The sequence below is a fragment of the Ranitomeya variabilis genome, chromosome 1 (assembly GCF_051348905.1).
Source record: "Ranitomeya variabilis isolate aRanVar5 chromosome 1, aRanVar5.hap1, whole genome shotgun sequence".
Classification (NCBI taxonomy): domain Eukaryota; kingdom Metazoa; phylum Chordata; class Amphibia; order Anura; family Dendrobatidae; genus Ranitomeya; species Ranitomeya variabilis.
This window is the reverse complement of record NC_135232.1, coordinates 11997940-12019051: the sequence shown is the minus strand read 5'-3', so window position 1 is coordinate 12019051 and position 21112 is coordinate 11997940. Positions and strand designations below refer to the sequence as shown.

Here is a 21112-nt window from a genome sequence, read left to right as displayed (position 1 = left end):
TTCCCTGAGACCCTCGGAGCAACGCGTAGGGCTAGTGCTAGGGTTAGGGCTAGGGTTAGAGGTAGGGTTAGGTGTTGTGAACTCTATTTCTGGGCTCCCTCTTGTGGTCACAAGTGGTACTGTGTGAGTGCTGTCTTTCTGCAGGTTTGTGACTGGTATCAGCTGTCTCGTTATCTGTGGGCTGATTTTCTATTTAAGCTCACTTGGACTCTCAGTCTATGCCTGCTGTCAATGTATTCAGTGCTATTCTGATTCCTTCTGACTACCTTGCTCCCAGTCTCTTCAAGAGAAGCTAAGTTTCCGTTTTGTTCATTTTTTGATCATCAGTGTTCTATTTGTTTCTTGTCCAGCTTGCTAATATGTGATTTCCCAGCTTGCTGGTAGCTCTAGGGGGCTGAGTTTCTCCCCCCACACCGTTAGTTGGTGTGGGGGTTCTTGAATTCTCAGCGTGGATATTTTGGTAGGGTTTTTTGCTGACCGCACAGTTCGCTATCTGTCTTCTGCTATCTAGTATTAGCGGGCCTCATTTGCTGAATCTGTTTTCATTCCTACGTGTGTCTTTTCTCCTTACCTCACCGTTATTATTTGTTGGGGGCTTCCTATATCTTTGGGGTTATTTCTCTTGAGGCAAGTGAGGTCTTGCTTTCTCTTTAGGGGTAGTCAATTTCTCAGGCTGCATCGAGACGTCCAGGATTTTAGGCACGTTCACCAGCTACCTTTAGTGTGTTTGGATAGGATCAGGTTTTGCGGTCAGTCCAGTTACCATCTCCCTAGAGCTCGTGTCTATGTTTAGTTACTTAGCTAGTATTTCCTGTGATCCCCAGCCACTGGGATCATAACAGTACAGCAGGCCACAAAAGTGTTTAATGCATCGCATGAAGTGGGATAAAAGAAGTCCTGAGTACAATTTTTTTTTTTTTCCTCCTTTGCTGCAGTCTGTCTAGCTTCTCTCATCCCCTTAATCTCTGGGTGGTTTTGAGCTCAGCTGCAGACATGGATATTCTGAGTCTGACTTCTAGTGTGGATCATCTTGCTGCAAAGGTGCAAAATATTCAGGATTTTGTTGTTCATAGCCCTATGTCTGAGCCAAAGATACCTATTCCTGAGTTGTTTTCTGGAGATAGATCTAGGTTTCTGAATTTTAGGAATAATTGTAAATTGTTTCTATCTTTGAGACCTCGTTCCTCTGGTGATTCCGCTCAGCAAGTTAAAATTGTTATCTCCTTGTTACGCGGCGACCCTCAAGATTGGGCTTTCTCTCTGGCGCCAGGAGATCCTGCATTGCTGAATGTGGATGCGTTTTTTCTGGCGCTTGGACTGCTTTATGAGGAACCTAATCTTGAGAACCAGGCAGAAAAGGCTTTGCTGGCTATCTCTCAAGGTCAGGATGAAGCTGAGGTGTACTGTCAAAAATTTCGGAAATGGTCAGTGCTTACTCAATGGAATGAGTGTGCCCTGGCTGCAAATTTCAGAGAGGGTCTTTCTGAAGCCATTAAGAATGTTATGGTGGGGTTCCCCACGCCTGCAAGTCTGAGTGATTCAATGGTTTTGGCCATTCAGATTGATCGGCGTTTGCGGGAGCGCAAATCTGCGCATCCTCTGGCGGTGTTCTCTGAACAGAGACCTGAGTCAATGCAATGTGACAGAATTCTGACTAGAATTGAGCGACAAAGTCATAGACGTCAAAATGGGTTGTGCTTTTACTGTGGTGATTCTACTCATGTTATCTCAGCATGCTCTAAGCGCTTAAAAAAAATCGCTAAACCTGTCACCATTGGTACTATACAGCCTAAGTTCATTTTGTCTGTTACTTTAATCTGTTCTTTGTCATCCTACTCGGTTATGGCTTTTGTGGATTCAGGTGCTGCCCTGAATCTTATGGATTTGTCGTTTGCCAAGCGCTGTGGTTTTGTTCTGGAGCCTTTGGAATATCCTATTCCACTGAGGGGAATAGATGCTACGCCATTGGCTGAGAATAAGCCTCAGGATTGGACTCAAGTGACCATGTGCATGACTCCTGTACATCAGGAGGTGATTCGCTTTCTTGTGCTGCATAATTTGCATGATGTTGTAGTTTTGGGTCTGCCATGGCTGCAGGCCCATAATCCAGTTCTGGATTGTAAAGCTATGTCTGTGTCAAGTTGGGGTTGTCAGGGGATTCATGGTGATGTCCCTTTGGTGTCAATTGCTTCTTCCACTCCTTCTGAGGTCCCTGAGTTTTTGTCGGACTACCAGGATGTATTTGATGAGCCCAGATCCGGTGCCCTGCCTCCTCATAGGGATTGTGATTGTGCTATAAATTTGATTCCTGGCAGTAAGTTCCCTAAGGGACGACTTTTTAATTTGTCTATACCAGAACATGCCGCGATGCGGAGTTATATAAAGGAGTCTTTGGCGAAGGGACATATTCGCCCATCCTCCTCCCCTCTTGGTGCAGGATTCTTTTTTGTGGCCAAGAAGGATGGTTCTCTGAGACCTTGTATAGATTATCATCTTCTAAATAAAATCACGGTCAAATTTCAGTATCCTTTGCCATTATTGTCTGATCTGTTTTCTCGGATTAAGGGATCCAGTTGGTTCACCAAGATAGATCTTCGTGGTGCGTATAACCTTGTGCGTATCAAGCAGGGGGACGAATGGAAAACAGCATTTAATACGCCGAAGGCCATTTTGAGTACTTGGTGATGCCTTTTGGACTCTCTAATGCTCCTTCTGTGTTTCAGTCCTTTATGCATGACATTTTCCGAGAATATCTGGATAAATTTATGATTGTGTATCTGGATGACATTTTGGTCTTTTCTAATGATTGGGAGTCCCATGTGAAGCAGGTCAGGATGGTGTTTAAGGTCCTGCGTGCTAATGCTTTATTTGTGAAGGGCTCAAAATGTCTCTTCGGAGTACAGAAGGTTTCCTTTTTGGGTTTTATTTTTTCTCCTTCTACTATTGAGATGGACCCAGTCAAGGTCCAGGCTATTCATGACTGGACTCAGCCTACATCTGTTAAGAGTCTTCAGAAGTTCTTGGGTTTTGCTAATTTTTACCGTCGCTTCATCGCTAATTTTTCTGGCGTGGTTAAGCCCTTGACGGATTTGACCAAGAAAGGTTCTGATGTGACTAATTGGTCTCCTGCGGCAGTGGAAGCCTTTCGGGAGCTGAAGCGCCGGTTTTCTTCAGCTCCAGTCTTATGTCAGCCTGATGTCTCTCTTCCTTTCCAGGTCGAGGTGGATGCTTCTGAGATTGGAGCAGGGGCTGTTTTGTCGCAGAGAAGCTCTGATGGCTCTGTGATGAAGCCTTGTGCCTTCTTTTCAAGAAAGTTTTCGCCTGCCGAGCGGAATTATGATGTTGGTAATCGGGAGTTGTTGGCTATGAAGTGGGCATTTGAGGAGTGGCGACATTGGCTCGAGGGAGCTAGGCATCGTGTGGTGGTCTTGACTGATCACAAAAATCTGATTTATCTCGAGTCTGCCAAGCGCCTGAATCCTAGACAGGCTCGTTGGTCGTTGTTTTTCTCCCGTTTCGATTTCGTGGTCTCGTACCTGCCTGGTTCGAAGAACGTGAAGGCTGATGCCCTTTCTAGGAGTTTTGTGCCTGACTCTCCGGGAGTTTCAGAGCCGGCTGGTATCCTCAAAGAGGGAGTGATTTTGTCTGCCATTTCCCCAGATTTGCGACGAGTGCTGCAGAAATTTCAGGCTGATAGACCTGACCGTTGCCCACCAGAGAGACTGTTTGTCCCAGATAGATGGACCAGCAGAGTTATTTCCGAGGTTCATTCTTCGGTGTTGGCAGGTCATCCTGGGATTTTTGGTACCAGAGATTTGGTGGCTAGGTCCTTCTGGTGGCCTTCCTTGTGGCGGGATGTGCGTTCCTTTGTGCAGTCCTGTGGGATTTGTGCTCGGGCTAAGCCTTGCTGTTCTCGTGCCAGCGGTTTGCTTTTGCCTTTGCCTGTCCCGAAGAGGCCTTGGACGCACATTTCCATGGATTTTATTTCAGATCTTCCAGTATCTCAGAGAATGTCTGTCATCTGGGTGGTGTGTGATCGTTTTTCCAAAATGGTCCATTTGGTGCCCTTGCCTAAGTTGCCTTCCTCCTCCGATTTGGTTCCTTTATTTTTTCAGAATGTGGTTCGCTTGCACGGCATCCCTGAAAATATTGTGTCTGACAGAGGATCCCAGTTTGTGTCCAGATTTAGGCGGATTTTTTGTGCTAAGATGGGCATTGATTTGTCTTTTTCGTCGGCCTTCCATCCTCAGACGAATGGCCAAACCGAGCGAACTAATCAGACGTTGGAAACTTATTTAAGATGTTTTGTTTCTGCTGATCAGGATGATTGGGTGACTTTTTTGCCATTGGCCGAGTTTGCCCTTAATAATCGGGCTAGTTCTGCTACTTTGGTTTCGCCTTTTTTCTGCAATTCTGGTTTTCATCCTCGTTTTTCCTCGGGTCAGGTTGAGCCTTCTGACTGTCCGGGGGTGGATTCTGTGGTGGATAGGTTGCAGCAGATTTGGAACCATGTGGTGGACAATTTGAAGTTGTCACAAGAGAAGGCTCAGCGCTTTGCCAACCGCCGTCGCGGTGTTGGTCCCCGACTTCGTGTTGGGGATTTGGTATGGCTGTCTTCTCGGTATGTTCCTATGAAGGTTTCCTCTCCTAAATTCAAGCCTCGCTTCATCGGTCCTTATAAGATTTTGGAAATCCTTAACCCGGTGTCTTTTTGTTTGGACCTCCCAGCATCGTTTGCCATTCATAATGTGTTCCATAGGTCTTTGTTGCGGAGGTATGTGGTGCCTGTGGTTCCTTCTGTTGAGCCTCCTGCTCCGGTGCTGGTTGAGGGCGAATTGGAGTACATGGTGGAGAAGATCTTGGATTCTCGTATTTCCAGACGGAGGCTTCAGTATTTAGTTAAGTGGAAGGGCTATGGTCAGGAGGATAATTCCTGGGTTGTCGCCTCTGATGTCCATGCGGCCGATTTGGTTTGTGCCTTCCATGCGGCTCATCCTGATCGCCCTGGGGGTCTTGATGAGGGTTCGGTGACCCCTCCTCAAGGGGGGGGTACTGTTGTGAACTCTATTCCTGGGCTCCCTCTTGTGGTCACAAGTGGTACTGTGTGAGTGCTGTCTTTCTGCAGGTTTGTGACTGGCATCAGCTGTCTCGTTATCTGTGGGCTGGTTTTCTATTTAAGTTCACTTGGACTCTCAGTCTATGCCTGCTGTCAATGTATTCAGTGCTATTCTGATTGCTTCTGACTACCTTGCTCCCAGTCTCTTCAAGAGAAGCTAAGTTTCCGTTTTGTTCATTTTTTGATCATCAGTGTTCTATTTGTTTCTTGTCCAGCTTGCTAATATGTGATTTCCCAGCTTGCTGGTAGCTTTAGGGGGCTGAGTTTCTCCCCCCACACCGTTAGTTGGTGTGGGGGTTCTTGAATTCTCAGCGTGGATATTTTGGTAGGGTTTTTTGCTGACCGCACAGTTCGCTATCTGTCTTCTGCTATCTAGCATTAGCGGGCCTTATTTGCTGAATCTGTTTTCATTCCTACGTGTGTCTTTTCTCCTTACCTCACCGTTATTATTTGTTGGGGGCTTCCTATATCTTTGGGGTTATTTCTCTTGAGGCAAGTGAGGTCTTGCTTTCTCTTTAGGGGTAGTCAGTTTCTCAGGCTGCGTCGAGACGTCCAGGATTTTAGGCACGTTCACCAGCTACCTTTAGTGTGTTTGGATAGGATCAGGTTTTGCGGTCAGTCCAGTTACCATCTCCCTAGAGCTCGTGTCTATGTTTAGTTACTTAGCTAGTATTTCCTGTGATCCCCAGCCACTGGGATCATAACAGTTAGGGCTAGGGTTGGGCTAGAGTTAGGGATAGGGTTGGGGCTAGGGATAGGGTTGGGGCTAGGGTTAGGGTTTTAGTTAGAATTGATGGTTTCCACTGTTTAGGCATATCAGGGGCTCTCCAAACGCGACATGGCGTCTGATCTCAATTCCAGCCAATTCTGCTTTGAAAAAGTAAAACAGTGCTCCTTCCCTTCCGAGCTCTCCCGTGCGGCCAAACAGGGGTTTACCCCAACATATGGGTTTTCAGAGTACTCAGGACAAATTGGACAAGAACTTTTGGGGTCCAATTTCTCTTCTTGCCCTTGGGAAAATATAAATTTAGGGGGCTAAAAAAACATTTTTGTGAGAAAAAAATGATTTTTTATTTTCACAGCTCTGCGTTATAAACTGTAGTGAAACACTTGGGGGTTCATAGTTATCATAAGACAGCTAGATAAGTTCCTTGGGAGGTCTAGTTTCTAATATGGGGTCACTTGTGGGGGGTTTCTACTGTTTAGGTACATTAGGGGCTCTGCAAACACAATGTGACGCCTGCAGACCAATCCATCTAAGTCTGCATTCCAAACGGCGCTCCTTCCCTTCCGAGCTCTGCCATGCGCCCAAGCGGTGGTTCCCCCCCACATATGGGGTATCAACGTACTCAGGACAAATTGGACAACAACTTTTGGGGTCCAATTTCTCCTTTTACCCTTGGGAAAATACAAAACTCGGGGCTAAAATATAATTTTTGTGGGAAAAAAATAATTTTTATTTTCACGGCTCTGCGTTATAAACTGTAGTGAAACACTTGGGGATTCAAAGCTCTCACCGCACATCTAGATAAGTTCCTCAGGCGGTCTACTTTCCAAAATGGTGTCACTTGTAGGGGTTTCAATGTTTAGGCACATCAGTGGCTCTCCAAACGCAACATGGCATCACATCTCAATTCCAGTCAATTTTGCATTGAAAAGTCAAACGGCGCTCCTTCTCTTCCGAGCTCTGTCATGCGCCCAAACAGTGGTTTACCCCCACATATGGGGTATCAGCGTACTCAGGACAAATTGCACAACAACTTTTGTGGTCCAATTTCTTCTGTTACCCTTGGGAAAATACAAAATTGGGGGCGAAAATATCTTTTTTTGAAAAAATATGATTTTTTATTTTTAGGGCTCTGCATTATAAACTTCTGTGAAGCACTTGGTTGGTCAAAGTGCTCACCACATATCTAGATAAGTTCCTTAGGGGGTCTACTTTCCAAAATGGTGTCACTTGTGGGGGGGTTTCAATGGTTAGGCACATCAGGGGCTCTCCAAACACGACATGGCGTCCTATCTCAATTCCAGTCAATTTTGCATTGAAAAGTCAAATAGCGCTCCTTTCCTTCCGAGCTCTGCCATGCGCCCAAACAGTGGTTTACCCCTACATATGGGGTATCGGCGTACTCAGGACAAATTGTACAACAACTTTTGGTGTTCCATTTTCTCATGTTACCCTTGGTAAAAAAAAATCAAATTGGAGCTGAAGTAAATTTTGTGTGAAAAAAAAGTTAAATGTTCATTTTTATTTAAACATTCCAAAAATTCCTGTGAAACACCTAAAGGGTTAATAAACTTCTTGAATGTGGTTTTGAGCACCTTGAGGGGTGCAGTTTTTAGAATGGTGTCACACTTGGTTATTTTCTATCATATAGACCCCTCAAAATGACTTCAAGTGAGATGTGGTCCCTGAAAAAAAATGGTGTTGTAAAAATGAGAAATTGCTGGTCAACTTTTAACCCTTATAACTCCCTAACAAAAAAAAATTTTGGTTCCAAAATTGTGCTGATGTAAAGTAGACATGTGGGAAATGTTACTTATTAAGTATTTTGTGTGAAATATCTCTGTGATTTAAGGGCATAAATATTCAAATTTGGAAAATTGCTAAATTTTCAAAATTTTCGCCAAATTTCCATTTTTTTCACAAATAATTGCATGTCTTATCGAAGAAATTTTACCACTCACATGAAGTAAAATATGTCATGAAAAAACAGTGTCAGAATCATCAGGATCCGTTGAAGTGTTCCAGAGTTATAACCTCATAAAGGGACAGTGGTCAGAATTGTAAAAATTGGCCTGGTCATTAACGTGCAAACCACCCTTGGGGCTTAAGGGGTTAAGAGATAAAAATTTGTAAACTCCAAAATACTCCTGATTTTTGGTCAAATTTTGGATATTTTCATAAATAAATGAAATAATGACGACCACAATTTACCACAAACATGAAGTACAATATGTCACAGAAAACAATCTCGGAATCAGTGGGATGTGTGGAAGCTCCAGAGTTAGTACCACATAAAGTGACACTGGTCAGAATGCGGCTCGGTCACTAACATAAGTAACTTACAATGGGGCTTGGTCTTAAGGAATTAATTTGCCTTCAGAGCTATTGCAATCTTCTAAGGTTTTCCATCATGCCCTTCGGCATACTGAGGACATGATTACGGTGGCTGGAGCTCGGCTACTCGTGGATGTAGGGCCACCTTTGTGACTAGTCAATCTCATTTACATACAGTAATGAATATTAAAACTCCATTTTTAATTGCATGGACTCTTCTACACTAAGGGCATGATAGGAAGCTTGAGAGAAATGGCACTGGTGGTATATTGAGGGGGTAAATCCTGATGGCGGGGTCCCTCTAAGAACTACTTATTGTCTAATCTCTGCCACCCCTGATTGTGCCAATGTCACCAGTTTATAAATGTTCCTCACTTTACCTGTCATTGTGCTAATGTTATAGTTACATAGTAACATAGTATTTAAGGTTAAATGAAGACTTTACGTCCATCTAGTTCAACCCATAGCCTAACCTAACATGCCCTAACATGTTGATCCAGAGGAAGGCAAAAAAAAAACCCCTGCGGCAAACACTAAGCTCCACATTAGGGAAAAAAATTTCTTCCCGACACCACATATGGCAATCAGACTAGTTCCCTGGATCAACGCCCTATCAAGGAATCTAGTGTATATACCCTGTAACATTATACTTTTCAAGAAAGGCATCCAGTCCCCTCTTACATTTTAGTAATGAATCACTCATTACAACATCATACGGCAGAGAGTTCCATAGTCTCACTGCTCTTACAGTAAAGAACCCGCGTCTGTTATTATGTTTAAACCTTCTTTCCTCCAGACGTAGAGGATGCCCCCTTGTCCCTGTCTCAGGTCTATGATTAAAAAGATCATCAGAAAAGTCTTTGTACTGTTCCCTCATATATTTATACATTAACATAAGATCACCCCTTAGTCTTCGTTTTTCCAAACTACATAGCCCCAAGTGTAATAACCTATCTTGGTATTGCAGACCCCTCAGTCCTCTAATAACCTTGGTCGCTCTTCTCTGCACCCGCTCCAGTTCAGCTATGTCTTTCTTATACACCGGAGACCAGAACTGTACACAGTATTCTAAGTGTGGTCGCACTAGTGACTTGTATAGAGGTAAAATTATGTTCTCCTCATGAGCATCTATGCCTCTTTTAATACATCCCATTATTTTATTTGCCTTTGTATCAGCTGCCTGACACTGGCCACTGAATATGAGTTGCATCCACCCATACACCCAGGTCTTTTTCATTGACGGTTTTGCCCAGTTTTAGAATTAAGCACATAGTTATACATCTTATTACTTCTACCCAAGTGCATGACCTTACATTTATCCCCATTAAAGCTCATTTGCCATTTATCATCCCAAGCTTCTAGTTTACATAAATCTTCCTGTAATATTAAATTATCCTCCTCTGTATTGATTACCCTGCAGAGTTTAGTGTCATCTGCAAATATTGAAATTCTACTCTGAATGCCCCCTACAAGGTCATTAATAAATATGTTAAAAAGAAGCGGGCCCAATGCTGACCCCTGTGGTACCCCACTGCTATCTGTGACCCAGTCCGATTTTCATCCATTAATAACCACTAGTGATGAGCGAATATACTCGTTGCTCGGGTGATCTCCCAGTATTTGTTAGTGCTCTGAGACTTAGTTTTCTTCGCCGCAGCTGAAGGATTTACAGCTGATAGACAGCTTGATTACATGTGGGAATTTTCCAGCAACCAGGCAACCCCCACATTATTATTATTATTATACATTTATATAGCGCCATTTATTCCATGGCGCTTTACATGTGAATAGGGGGCAAGTATAGACAAGTACATTGAACATGAGCAAAAAACAAGGCACACAAGTACATAAGGAGGGAGGACCCTGCCCGCAAGGGCTTACAGTCTGCAGGGGGTGGGTGAGGATACACTAGGAGAGGGTAGAGCTGGTTTTGTGGCGGTTCAGTAGGTCGAGGATCACTGCAGGCTCTAGGCTTATCGGAAGAGGTGAGTCTTCAGGTTCTTTTTGAAGGTTTCTATGGTAGGCGAGAGTCTGATGTGTTGGGGTAGAGAGTTCCAGAGTATGGGGGAAACACGGGAGAAGTCTTGGATGCAGTTGTGGGAAGAAGAGAAGGAGATCTTGAGAGGATTTTAGGTTGTGTGAAGGTAGGTACCGGGAGGCCATGTCGCAGATGTATGGAGGAGATAGGTTGTGGATGGCTTTGTATGTCATTGTGAGGGTTTTGAACTGGAGTCTCTGGGTGATAGGAAGCCAGTGAAGGGCTTGGCATAGGGGAGAGGCTGTGGAGTAGCGGGGAGACAGGTAGATTAGTGGGGCAGCAGAGTTTAGGATGGATTGGAGTGGTGCCAAAGTGCTAGAGGGGAAGCCAGAGAGTAGGAGGTTGCAGTAGTCAAGGCTGGAGATGATAAGGACATGCACTAGTGTTTTTGTGGTGTCGCGGTCAAGGAATGCGCGGGTCCGGGAAATATTTTTGAGTTTGAGATGGCAGGATGAGGCAAGGGCTTGAATATGTGGCTTGAAAGAGAGGGCAGAGTCTAGGATCACCCCGAGGCATCAGGCATGTGGGACTGGGGAAAGTGAGCAGTCATTGACATTGATGATAGGTCTGGTGGAGGGGTAGAGTGAGATGGGGGAAAGATGATGAATTCTGTTTTGTCCATGTTCAGTTTTAGAAAGCGGGCGGAGAAGAAGGCTGAAATAGCAGACAGACAGTGTGGGATTTTGGTAAGTAACGAGGTGAGGTCAGGTCCAGATAGGTAGATCTGCGTGTCATCGGCGTAGAGATTGTACTGCATACCATGGGATTCTATGAGTTGGCCCAGGCAGAAGGCGTAGATGGAGAAGAGTAGGGGTCCTAGAACAGAGCCTTGAGGAACACTGACAGACAAGGGGCGAAGTGAGGAGGTGGCGTAGGGAAGGGAGACACTAAATGTTCGGTCTGTCAGATATGACGAGATCCAGGATAGGGCCAAGTCTGTGATGCCAAGAGATGAGAAGATGTGAAGCAGAAGGGAGTGGTCCACAGTGTCAAAGGCAGAAGACAGGTCCAGGAGAAGGAGGACAGAGTAGTGTCGCTTGCCCTTGGCAGATAGTAGGTCATTGGTGACTTTAGATAGGGCAGTTTCAGTTGAGTGATGAGGTCGGAAGCCAGATTGTAACTGGTGAAAGAGGGAGCAGGACGAGAGATGGGAGGACAGTTCAAGATGGACATGTTGTTCCAGTAATTTTGAGGCGTAAGGGAGAAGAGATATTGAACGATAGCTAGACACAGAGCATTGGTCGAGGGAGGGCTTTTTGAGGATCGGTGTGATCTTGACATGCTTGAAGGATGAGGGGAAGACACCTGTTGTGAGTGAGAGGTTGAAGAGGTGTGTCTGGGTTGGGATGAAGATCGTGGTAAGGTTATGGATGAGGTGGGAAGGGAGAGGGTCATGCGTGCAGGTGGTAAGGTGTGATCTTGACGGAAGGGTGGAGAGCTGGTCTTCTGCCATGGTGGAGAAGCTGGTTTTGGAGGAACAGGGTTGAGCAGCTAAGAGGGGCATTGGGCACTGTGGGCCAAGGTTTTCTCTGATTGTATCTATCTTCTGTTTAAAGAAAGAGGCAAAGTCTTCAGCAGAAACGAGAGGGGAGGGAGGAGGTGCTGGGGGACGGAGTAGAGAATTGAAAGTGTTGAAATGCTGTTTAGGGTTGTGAGACAGGGAGGATATGAGGGTTGAGAAGTAAGTTTGTTTTGCTGCAGTGAGCGTGGACTTGAAGCTGGCGAGGAACTGCTTGTATGCAGTGAAGTGGTTGGCAGAGCGGGATCGCTTCCATCTCAGCTCAGCGATCCTGGAAGCCCGTCTCCGTTCTTTGGTCAGGCAGGGCTGCCTGTTGATTGTACGAGTTTTGTTATGCATGAGCGGGGTGGCAGAATCGAGTGTTGCCGTTATTATTGTGTTATAAAAAGTGGCAACAACATCTGTGTCATGAAAGGAGGCTATGTCTGTAAGAGGGAGAAGGGATTCAGAGAGTGATTGTAAATTGAGGTGTTTGAGACTTCTGCAAGGGTGAGTAAGTTTGTGGAGTGGGGGTTGCACACTAGGAGAGGAGAGGGAAGAAAATTTCAGTAGGTTGTGGTCAGGGGGAGGGGTGAGTTAATGAGATTGGTAAGGGAGCAGAGGCGGGTGAAGATGAGGTCCAGCGTGTGGCCGTCTTTGTGAGTGGCCTCAGAGGACCATTGAGTGAGGCCAAAGGAGGCACTCAGTGATAAAAGTTTAGAGGCAGCTGAGGTGGAAGTGTCAATAGGGATATTGAAGTCACCATGATGATAGTGGGGATGTCAGCAGAGAGGAAATGAAGTAGCCAGGTGGTGAAATGATCGAGAAAGGTGGAGATGGCTAGTTCTGGGGGGCGGTAGATGACAGCCAGCTGGAGGTTGGAGGGGGAATAGATGCGGACAGAGTGCACCTCAAACGAGGGAAGAGTAGCGGAGGGTGGTAGTGGGATTGGAGTAAAGGAGCAGGTGTCGGACAGGAGCAAGCCAACCCCTCCACCACGTTTGTTGCTGGGGCAAGGGGTGTGAGAGAGAAGGAATCCGCCATAGGAAAGTGCAGCTGGAGAGGCTAAGTCAGAGGGGGTGAGCCAGGTTTTGGTGATGCCGAGGAAGGAGAGTTTGTTGGTGATGAAGAGGTCATGGATAAATGGCAGTTTGTTGCAGATGGAGCGTGCGTTCCATAGTGCTCTAGGTAGGGGGACCGGGGGAGTGGGGGCTGGATGAATGGGTATGAGGTTGTCATGGTTGGGAAAACGTGTAGAGGATTGTGGCAAGGGGTTAGAAATGAGTGTGGGGATGTGTTGAGGGGGATTTAGGGATACATCTCCAGAGATGAGGAGTAGCAGACAGAGCGTTAGAACGTGGGAGCAGGATAGGACATGATGTGGCCGTGTGTGTCTGGAGAAAAAGAATTGCATGTGGAGGAACAGTTCTGAGGAGAAAGTGAGATGGCTGTGGAGTATTGAGGGAGAAATGACTAGTTCTTTACTAAGTGGAGGGATTGCAGGAGATTGTAAGAAGGTGAGTAGTATGGGGGTAAAAGAGAAAAGAAACTGAAACATTATAGTGGTTGGTATTCTGTTACCTTCCAGTCACATGTACTCAGGCTGGCTAGAAGCTGTAAATCATGCAGCTGAATCAACAAAAACTAAATATCCGAGCAGTCACAAATACTCGGAGACCACCCAAGCGTGCTCTGGAAAACCCGAGCAACGAGTATATTCACTCATCACTAATAACCACCCTTTGTATCCTATCCTTAAGCCAGCTCTTAACCCACATACACATATTTTCCTCCATCCCCATTGATTTCATTTTATGTATAAACCTTTTGTGTGGCACCATATCAAAAGCTTTTGAAAAGTCCATATACACCTTATTACCGGTCCTTTCACTGCCGAGGTTCTTCATTGTGAGCTCCATAAAATAAATGTTGAAATCTTTTTTGAGTTGTAGAAGAAATTCACATCCAATCTATCTTTCTGCCTTATAGGAAACCCTTGTGAGATTAACAGTTTATCACTAAATTGTAAAAAAGAAGATATCAGGAAGCACTCTAATGGAGAAAACCTCATTACCCTTCATGGACCTCCTGGACTTCACATCACTTCACTTTCTAGTAATCCTCCTAATCATCAGGAACCCCCTCCTGAGCAATCTCGCATTATTAACACAATTCCAGGTGATAAAGTGGATACAAGATTTCAGTGTGACAAGCAAATTACTGGAAGCGCAGATTTTTTAACACAAAGAAAGCACAAAGGAGAGAAGCCATACTCCTGTTCAGAATGTGGGAAATGCTTTAGAAAGAAATCACAATTTGTTAGACATGAGAGAATTCACACAGCAGAAAAGCCATATTCATGTTCAGAATGTGGGAAGTTCTTCACAGCTAAACGGAGTCTTATTAAACATCAGAAAATTCACACAGGAGAGAAGCCATTTTCATGTTCAGAATGTGGGAAGGCCTTCAGATATAAAGAGAGTCTTATTACACATCAGATAATTCACACAGGAGAAAAGCCATATTCATGTTCAGAATGTGGGAAGTTCTTCACAGCTAAAAGGTGTCTTATTAAACATCAGAAAATTCACACAGGAGAAAAGCCATTTTCATGTTCAGAATGTGGGAAGGCCTTCACAGAAAAAGGGAGTCTTATTACACATCAGAGAATTCACACAGGAGAAAAGCCATTTTCATGTTCAGTATGTGGGATGTCCTTCACAGAAAGAGGGCATCTTATTACACATCAGAGAATTCACACAGGAGAAAAGCCTTTTTCATGTTCAGAATGTGGGAAGGCCTTCACATATAAAGGGCATCTTATTATACATCAGAGAATTCACACAGGAGAAAAGCCATTTTCATGTTCAGTATGTGGGAAGTCCTTCAAAGAAAAAGGGACTCTTATTACACATCAGAGAATTCACACAGGAGAGAAGCCATTTTCATGTTCAGAATGTGGTAAATGTTTTTCATATAAATCACAAGTTGCTGCGCATAAGAGAATTCACACAGGAGTTAAGCCATTTTCATGTTCGGAATGTGGGAAGGCCTTCACATATAAAGGGTATCTTATTACACATCAGAGAATTCACACAGGAGAAAAGCCATTTTCATGTTTAGAATGTGGGAAATGTTTTTTATATAAATCACAAGTTGCTGCGCATGAGAGAATTCACACAGGAGAAAAGCCATTTTCATGTTCGGAATGTGGAAAGTTCTTCACAGATAAAGGGTATCTTATTATACATCAGAGAATTCACACAGGAGAGAAGCCATATTCATGTCCAGAATGTGGAAAGTCCTTTAGAGTTAAAGGGAGTCTTAGTAAACATCAGAGCATTCATACTGGAGAGACTCCATATTCATCTTAAGAATGCAGGAAATGTTTTAGAGATAAATCACATCTTGTTATACATCAAATAATTCACACAGAGGAGAAACCATTTTCATGTTTACAATGTGGAATGTGCTTTCCAAAAAATCAAGTCTTGTGAGCCACAAGAGAATTCACGCATTGAAGCATGTTCAGAATGTGGGAAATCTTTAATACACAAATCATATCTTGATAAACATGAGAGAAGACATGCAGCAGGACAGATACTGTAATTATGTTCTGTGTTTTATAAATTTTAATAAACATTGCTCAGTATAAATGAGTACACCCCTTTGATAAGATGTAATTTATATCTCACTGAACTTCAGAACAATTTCTAACATTTTGCCAACACTGAGTTTCATAGAACATATTGGTGGGGGGATATGATGGAGAGGAGCTGTGTGGGAGGGGGAATATGGCAGAGAAGAGCTATCTGTGGGGAATGTGATGGAGAGGAGCTGTGTGTGGGGGACAAATATAACAGAGAGGCACATGTGTGTGGAGAATATGCCATAGAGAAACTGTGTGTGTGGGGATATGATGACGAGGAGCTGTGTGGGGGGAAATATGACAGAAATAAGCTGCATGTGGGGAAGAATATGACAGAAAAGAGCTGCGTGTGTGTGGGAAATTTAACAGAGGGATATTGGGAGGAACCGAGGGGGGGGGGGAATATGATGGAGAGGAGCTGTGTACATGGGGAACATGATGGAGAGGAGCTGTGTGTGTGTGAGGATATGATGAAGAGCAGCTGTGTGGGGGAATATAATGGAGAGGAGCTGTGTGGGGGGATAAACAGAGAGGAGCTGTGTGTGGGGGGGAATGTGACAGAGTGGAGCTGTGTGTGGGAGAGATATAATAATCTTTAATTTTTCTATAGCGCTTAACATATTCCGCAGCCCTTTACAGTTTGCACACATTGTCATCTCTGTCCCCGATGGGGCTCACAATCTAGAATCCCTATCGGTATGTCTTTGGAATGTGTGAGGAAACTGGAGAACCCAGAGGAAAAACATGCTAACATGGGGAGAACATAGAAACACTATGCAGATGTTGTCCTTGGTGGGATTTGAACCCAGGACTCCAGCACTGCAAGGCTGCAGTGCTAACCACTGAGCTTGATATAACAGAGGAGCTGTGTGTGGGAAATATGGCGGAGAGGAGCTGTATTTGTGGGAAGAATACAACACAGAAGAGCTGTGTGAGGGGGTATATGACACAGAGGAGCCGTGTGTGTGTTAGCTTCAGTGATAGCAACCCAGGAAAATGCTCCAGCACAAGAAATGCTGAGAGGGGTTAATCAGCCATGTTTAGTGCTAGGTTGATTGAACAGCTGTAGAGTGAGAGGATTCCAGAGGATAAATACCCAGCCTTAGGGCTCATACCCATATGTGTGAAAAAAGTTTCGATATCAGGACAGAAAAAAGTGATTGTGAGTACAATCTGATTTACATCCGTTTGCAATGCGATTTTAACATGAGCCTTTACATAGAGAAATTCTCTATGTCATTACACATCTTTGTCACGATAATGTGAAAATGACAAATGGTTTTCCTTATTAATTCATATTCCTTTCTAGAACTTTCTGCTACCTTCATAGCTGCAAACCCAGGCTTCCCTTCCCCCGCCAGCAGGCTGTTCTCCCTAGCTTCTTCACACACAGCCTGTAAAGGTACCTTCACACTTAAGCGACGCTGCAGCGATATCGACAACGATGCCAATCGCTGGAGCGTCGCTGTTTGGTCGATGGAGAGCTGTCACAGAGACAGCTCTCCAGCGACCAACGATACCGAAGTCCCCGGGTAACCAGGGTAAACATCGGGTTGCTAAGCGCAGGGCCGCGCTTAGTAACCCGATGTTTACCCTGGTTACCATTGTAAATGTAAAAAAACAAACACTACATACTTACATTCGCGTCCCCTGGCGTCCGCTTCCCTGCACTGTGTAAGCGCCAGCCCTAACAGCAGAGCGGTGACGTCACCGCTGTGCTTTGCTTTCCGGCCGGCACTGACACACTCAGTGCAGGAAGCTCTGAGCAGTAGCGCGGACGCCGGGGGACGTGACAGACATCAGAGGGTGCGTATGTACTGTTTTTTTTTTTTACTTTTACAATGGTAACCAGGGTAAATATTGGGTTACTAAGCGCGGCCCTGCGCTTAGTAACCCGATATTTACCCTGGTTACCATTGTAAAACATTGCTGGCATCGTTGCTTTTGCTGTCAAACACGACGATACACGCCGATCTGACGACCAAATAAAGTTCTGAACTTTCAGCAACGACCAGCGATATCACAGCAGGATACAGATCGCTGCTGCATGTCAAACACAACGATATCGCTATCCATGACGCTGCAACGTCACGGATTGCTATCGTTATCGTTGTAAAGTCGCTTAGTGTGAAGGTACCTTTACACTACATTCTCTCCTCACTCCTTTCTTTCCCCCTCCTGTAGGAATGTTAATTAGCCAAGAGCAGTCTTTTGTCTAAAAGCCCATGTGCTTGCTGTATGTGGGGGAGATATTAGAGAAGCCATAACGTGACGCCAGAGTATGATAGAAATATAACAGATACATATTTGGAATGTGCGTTGATAGAGCTTCGCTACAGCGCCTTTTGCTAAATTCTAGCACCAAAAAAACCTGAGAAATGGATTTCTCCTGAACCGAGTGGAATAGCTAGTCCGAGGTTGGAATGATTAGAAAGTTAATTTCAATATAAGATGAGTGATGTGTGTGCCGTTATTCTGCTAGGTTCTCAAGCCAAGTTATGATAATTATAAGTATTGCTAGCAAATCTGTAACTCTGAGAAAAGGGGAGGGCAGTGGTAACTCAACCCCTTTAGTGATGTCACAAGCCCAGAAGTATAAGTTGCTGCACTCAGCCCAGCCTTCATTCTTACCTGGGCAAGTGCTGCAACAAGACCCTCAATGCATTGTGATGTCTGGCTGCTTCCACCAGCATGGTTAGCCTGAAATGATCTAAGCAACATGTGAGTGTTCATTTCTGTTTTAATACCTGTTTTCTTTGTAATTGCTTTGTACATACTGTTATGGTTGGCGGGACGTGCAGGAGAGAAACCTGCTGCTAGCAAATGGCGGTGCTATATGGTGGTATAAGCGAACTCTGTTACTTCACAGAATCGCAAAGATATGAAAACGCTGTGCCGTTAACTTCATAGAGGATCACAGCTACCTAACGGAGCAAAAGCAAAGAGTGGTCATGCAGTCAGCCTAGCAAATGAACAACTCTCTGGTGGAGCCGGAATTCCAGTGGCTATATGCCAGCCCTGAATCCATACACACCAAACTCCTCACCGGAGGTGCCGGTATTCTAGGGGCTTATTTCAGCCAACCCTGACCACATGCATACATGACCGCAAGATAGCAAAGCTAATAACAAAGGTTGATACTAGAGCATGGCCATGCGAACCTTTTATAGCTGCAGCAGACAAGGACCTTCCTAGTGGTCCATTAAGAGCTGCTACAGGACCTGAGCGTGTGACCCCCAACCTCCAATGAGAGGTCCTCCCATGGGCATGCTCAGTGTGTGCAAAGCAGGACTTAGTCCCAGAAAAGCCTGCTCGTCGCTGACCAGTGCTGGCTACAAAAGCAGAGCCTGGAAAAGCAGCAGTACCCCTTTGCACAGTATCAGGCTGAGTGAGACACTGGGACCGACGTCTCCACTAAGCAGGCTCCACTGCGGCTGATGTAGAATGGGAGACTGCAGCAGACATGGTTCAAGATTCCCCCTGTGCAGCGGCGGGAACTCGACACCTAACACATACTTTGTCTCATAGTGTAAAATCTTTTTATACCTTTTGTAAACACTGCCTAACTTTTTTGGAGTAAACTATAAAATGTATTAGTTAATTACGCTATTAATTTGGGTTGGCTCCGGACCCGTTAATCCTTGTGAAAAATCAGAGCTGGTGGCAGCAACTTTGTCCTGTGTGATTAGGCTTCTTTGCAGCGACCGGAGGCATTGATAATTATTGTTCCCGCCTGTGTGGGAGTAGTTATATCACCCTCACTGTAGCGTGCCTGGAGCGGCCCCCAAGCGCAGGACAGCGGGGTACTCGGATCCGGGTCTCTCGGTTCTGAGGATGTCACGGTGGCCCGACCCGGTCCGTGGTCCTCCTAAGGGGCGCCCAATAAAAGGTGTAGGTGGTGTAGGTCACAGTAAATAACGAGGACACAGGGTTGCAGTCTCTTTACCTCTTTACTGAAGGCTTCGGCATCCGCAATCCAGAGTACTGCTAACAGGGCTGGCTGAGACCGGCCGGTCCGAAGGCACATCCAGAGTTCCCTTTGCAGGTGGAAATCTGTCGCCTACCTAGTAGGTCCTGGGTGTTGCAGTACTTCCCTGCTGAGCAGCACGGGATAGTCCTCACAACTGTCGTGTATGTTTCTGTTCTTTCTCTCCATCCCCCAGATGATATGGATAGGACGCACCCGTATGACGGGGTAGGCCTGGAGTTATTTTATAGGGACCCTAGAGACGCCTCTCTCCCACAATTGCCTCCGTTGTCTTCATTAGGTGATTAAGGCGAGACAGCCCACCTAAAGTTAACTGCCCTGCCGTAGTTCAAAGTAATGCGTAGAGTCTGTTACTTTCTCGGCGTTCCGGCCACCGGCTACGCGCCTCAGTAGGATGTTGCCGATCTCGGGGCATGACTCCTACTGGTTCTATCGCCTTTGTGCTGTGATCTCGTTTCTCACTTCTCCACAATATCCTTCGCTTCGTGTCCTTTCTTAGGATGCCGCCGCAATGAGGTGCAGGCACGGCTCCGTAACAATCTGTCTCGTGCTAGGCCGCTGTCAGGATCCCACCCCTAACAGGGACCCCCCTGAATCTTCCCAAGTAACGCTCTCCTCTCACTAGATGTTGCCTGGGCAAAACCCAGTCAGCTTCTCCCTAACTTCCTATCCAACCCCCAGTTTTACCAGAGTGTGAGGAGTGGCCTAATACATAGAACCCTTTGCTCCCCCTGGTGGCCAGAGTGTGAAGTGTAATGTGTGACTGTGATACCTGGTCAGGTGAACTCCGTTAGTGCAATCAGACATAACATCACTCCCCTTAGCGGCAGAGCGACGTTACTGCAACGACCAGGTCTCTGGGGCGCTGCATGCCCAATAGCCAGTACGTAGCAGGCAGCCTTTCTGGCGACTAATTACCCTAGGTGCTGTACCAAACCTGACCTGAAGGTAAAGGTGGCACCAGAGAGCTGCAAGTTCCAAGGCAGAATTGGAAAGCGGGATATACATAGATCCCTGCAGTTCGTGACATATTGTAGCAGCAGTTGGATATCTAAAATAAGCCCCTGCGGTAAATTGATAGGTCAATAGCCTTGTTTGTGTTTCATCACATTGTTAGCAGCTGAGGGATAACAAAGATAAGCCCCCCTGTACATGTGATAGCCCCTTTTTGTGACATATTGGCAGAGCGGTGGGATCATAGTGCATTAGTGATCTGGTTTGAGCAATCATTCCTCTCACTAAAACTTTTAGAAATACCCTGGTTTAGGGAAAGAGGGTGTGATGCAGTGACACCTGTAACAGATAGGGGGCGCTGCATGGTCTCTCCAGCATATGCACGGAGGCATAGTGAGGCCATAGGTGTGCATGGATGTGATAGTGAGACAGTGTCTGGCATTGTGTTTAATTGGAGGTATGTGTCACAGGGATGGATGCTCCCTGCGATGCAACCCGGAGTAACTTGTCTTTAGAGCACGTAAGCACTGAAGATGTCATTTAGTGCACCTGGGTCCGGGTTGCGGGTAGCTATGAGAGATGGGAGGGTCTGGCTACCCACATACCTCACCACTGGGTGAGGGTGCTCACTGTATCCCTTTTCCCTATTTTGGCAGTGTGAGTATTTTGAGGACCTGCAATGATGGCAGGATCACGTGACCAGCCCATGTGATCCATACCTCACCTATGGGGGTGTGGTTACAAGATACATAATGTGACCAGGGTGTGGGTCACAGGTTGTTCCTGTAGGTCCCTGTGTATGTTCCTG

The 21112-nt window shown here is 45.5% G+C and overlaps 1 protein-coding gene across 1 annotated transcript in view; it reads left to right on the top strand.

The window, feature by feature from the left end:
• The window catches only part of LOC143793527 (uncharacterized), a 42138-nt gene extending 26561 nt beyond the window's left edge, over window positions 1-15577 (top strand). The window contains exon 9 of the mRNA XM_077280577.1: window positions 13703-15577. Within this exon, the coding sequence (XP_077136692.1) occupies window positions 13703-15087 (1385 nt within the window). The 3' untranslated portion in view covers window positions 15088-15577. The remainder of the gene's footprint in view (window positions 1-13702) is intronic.
• The last annotated feature ends 5535 nt before the right edge of the window (window positions 15578-21112 follow it).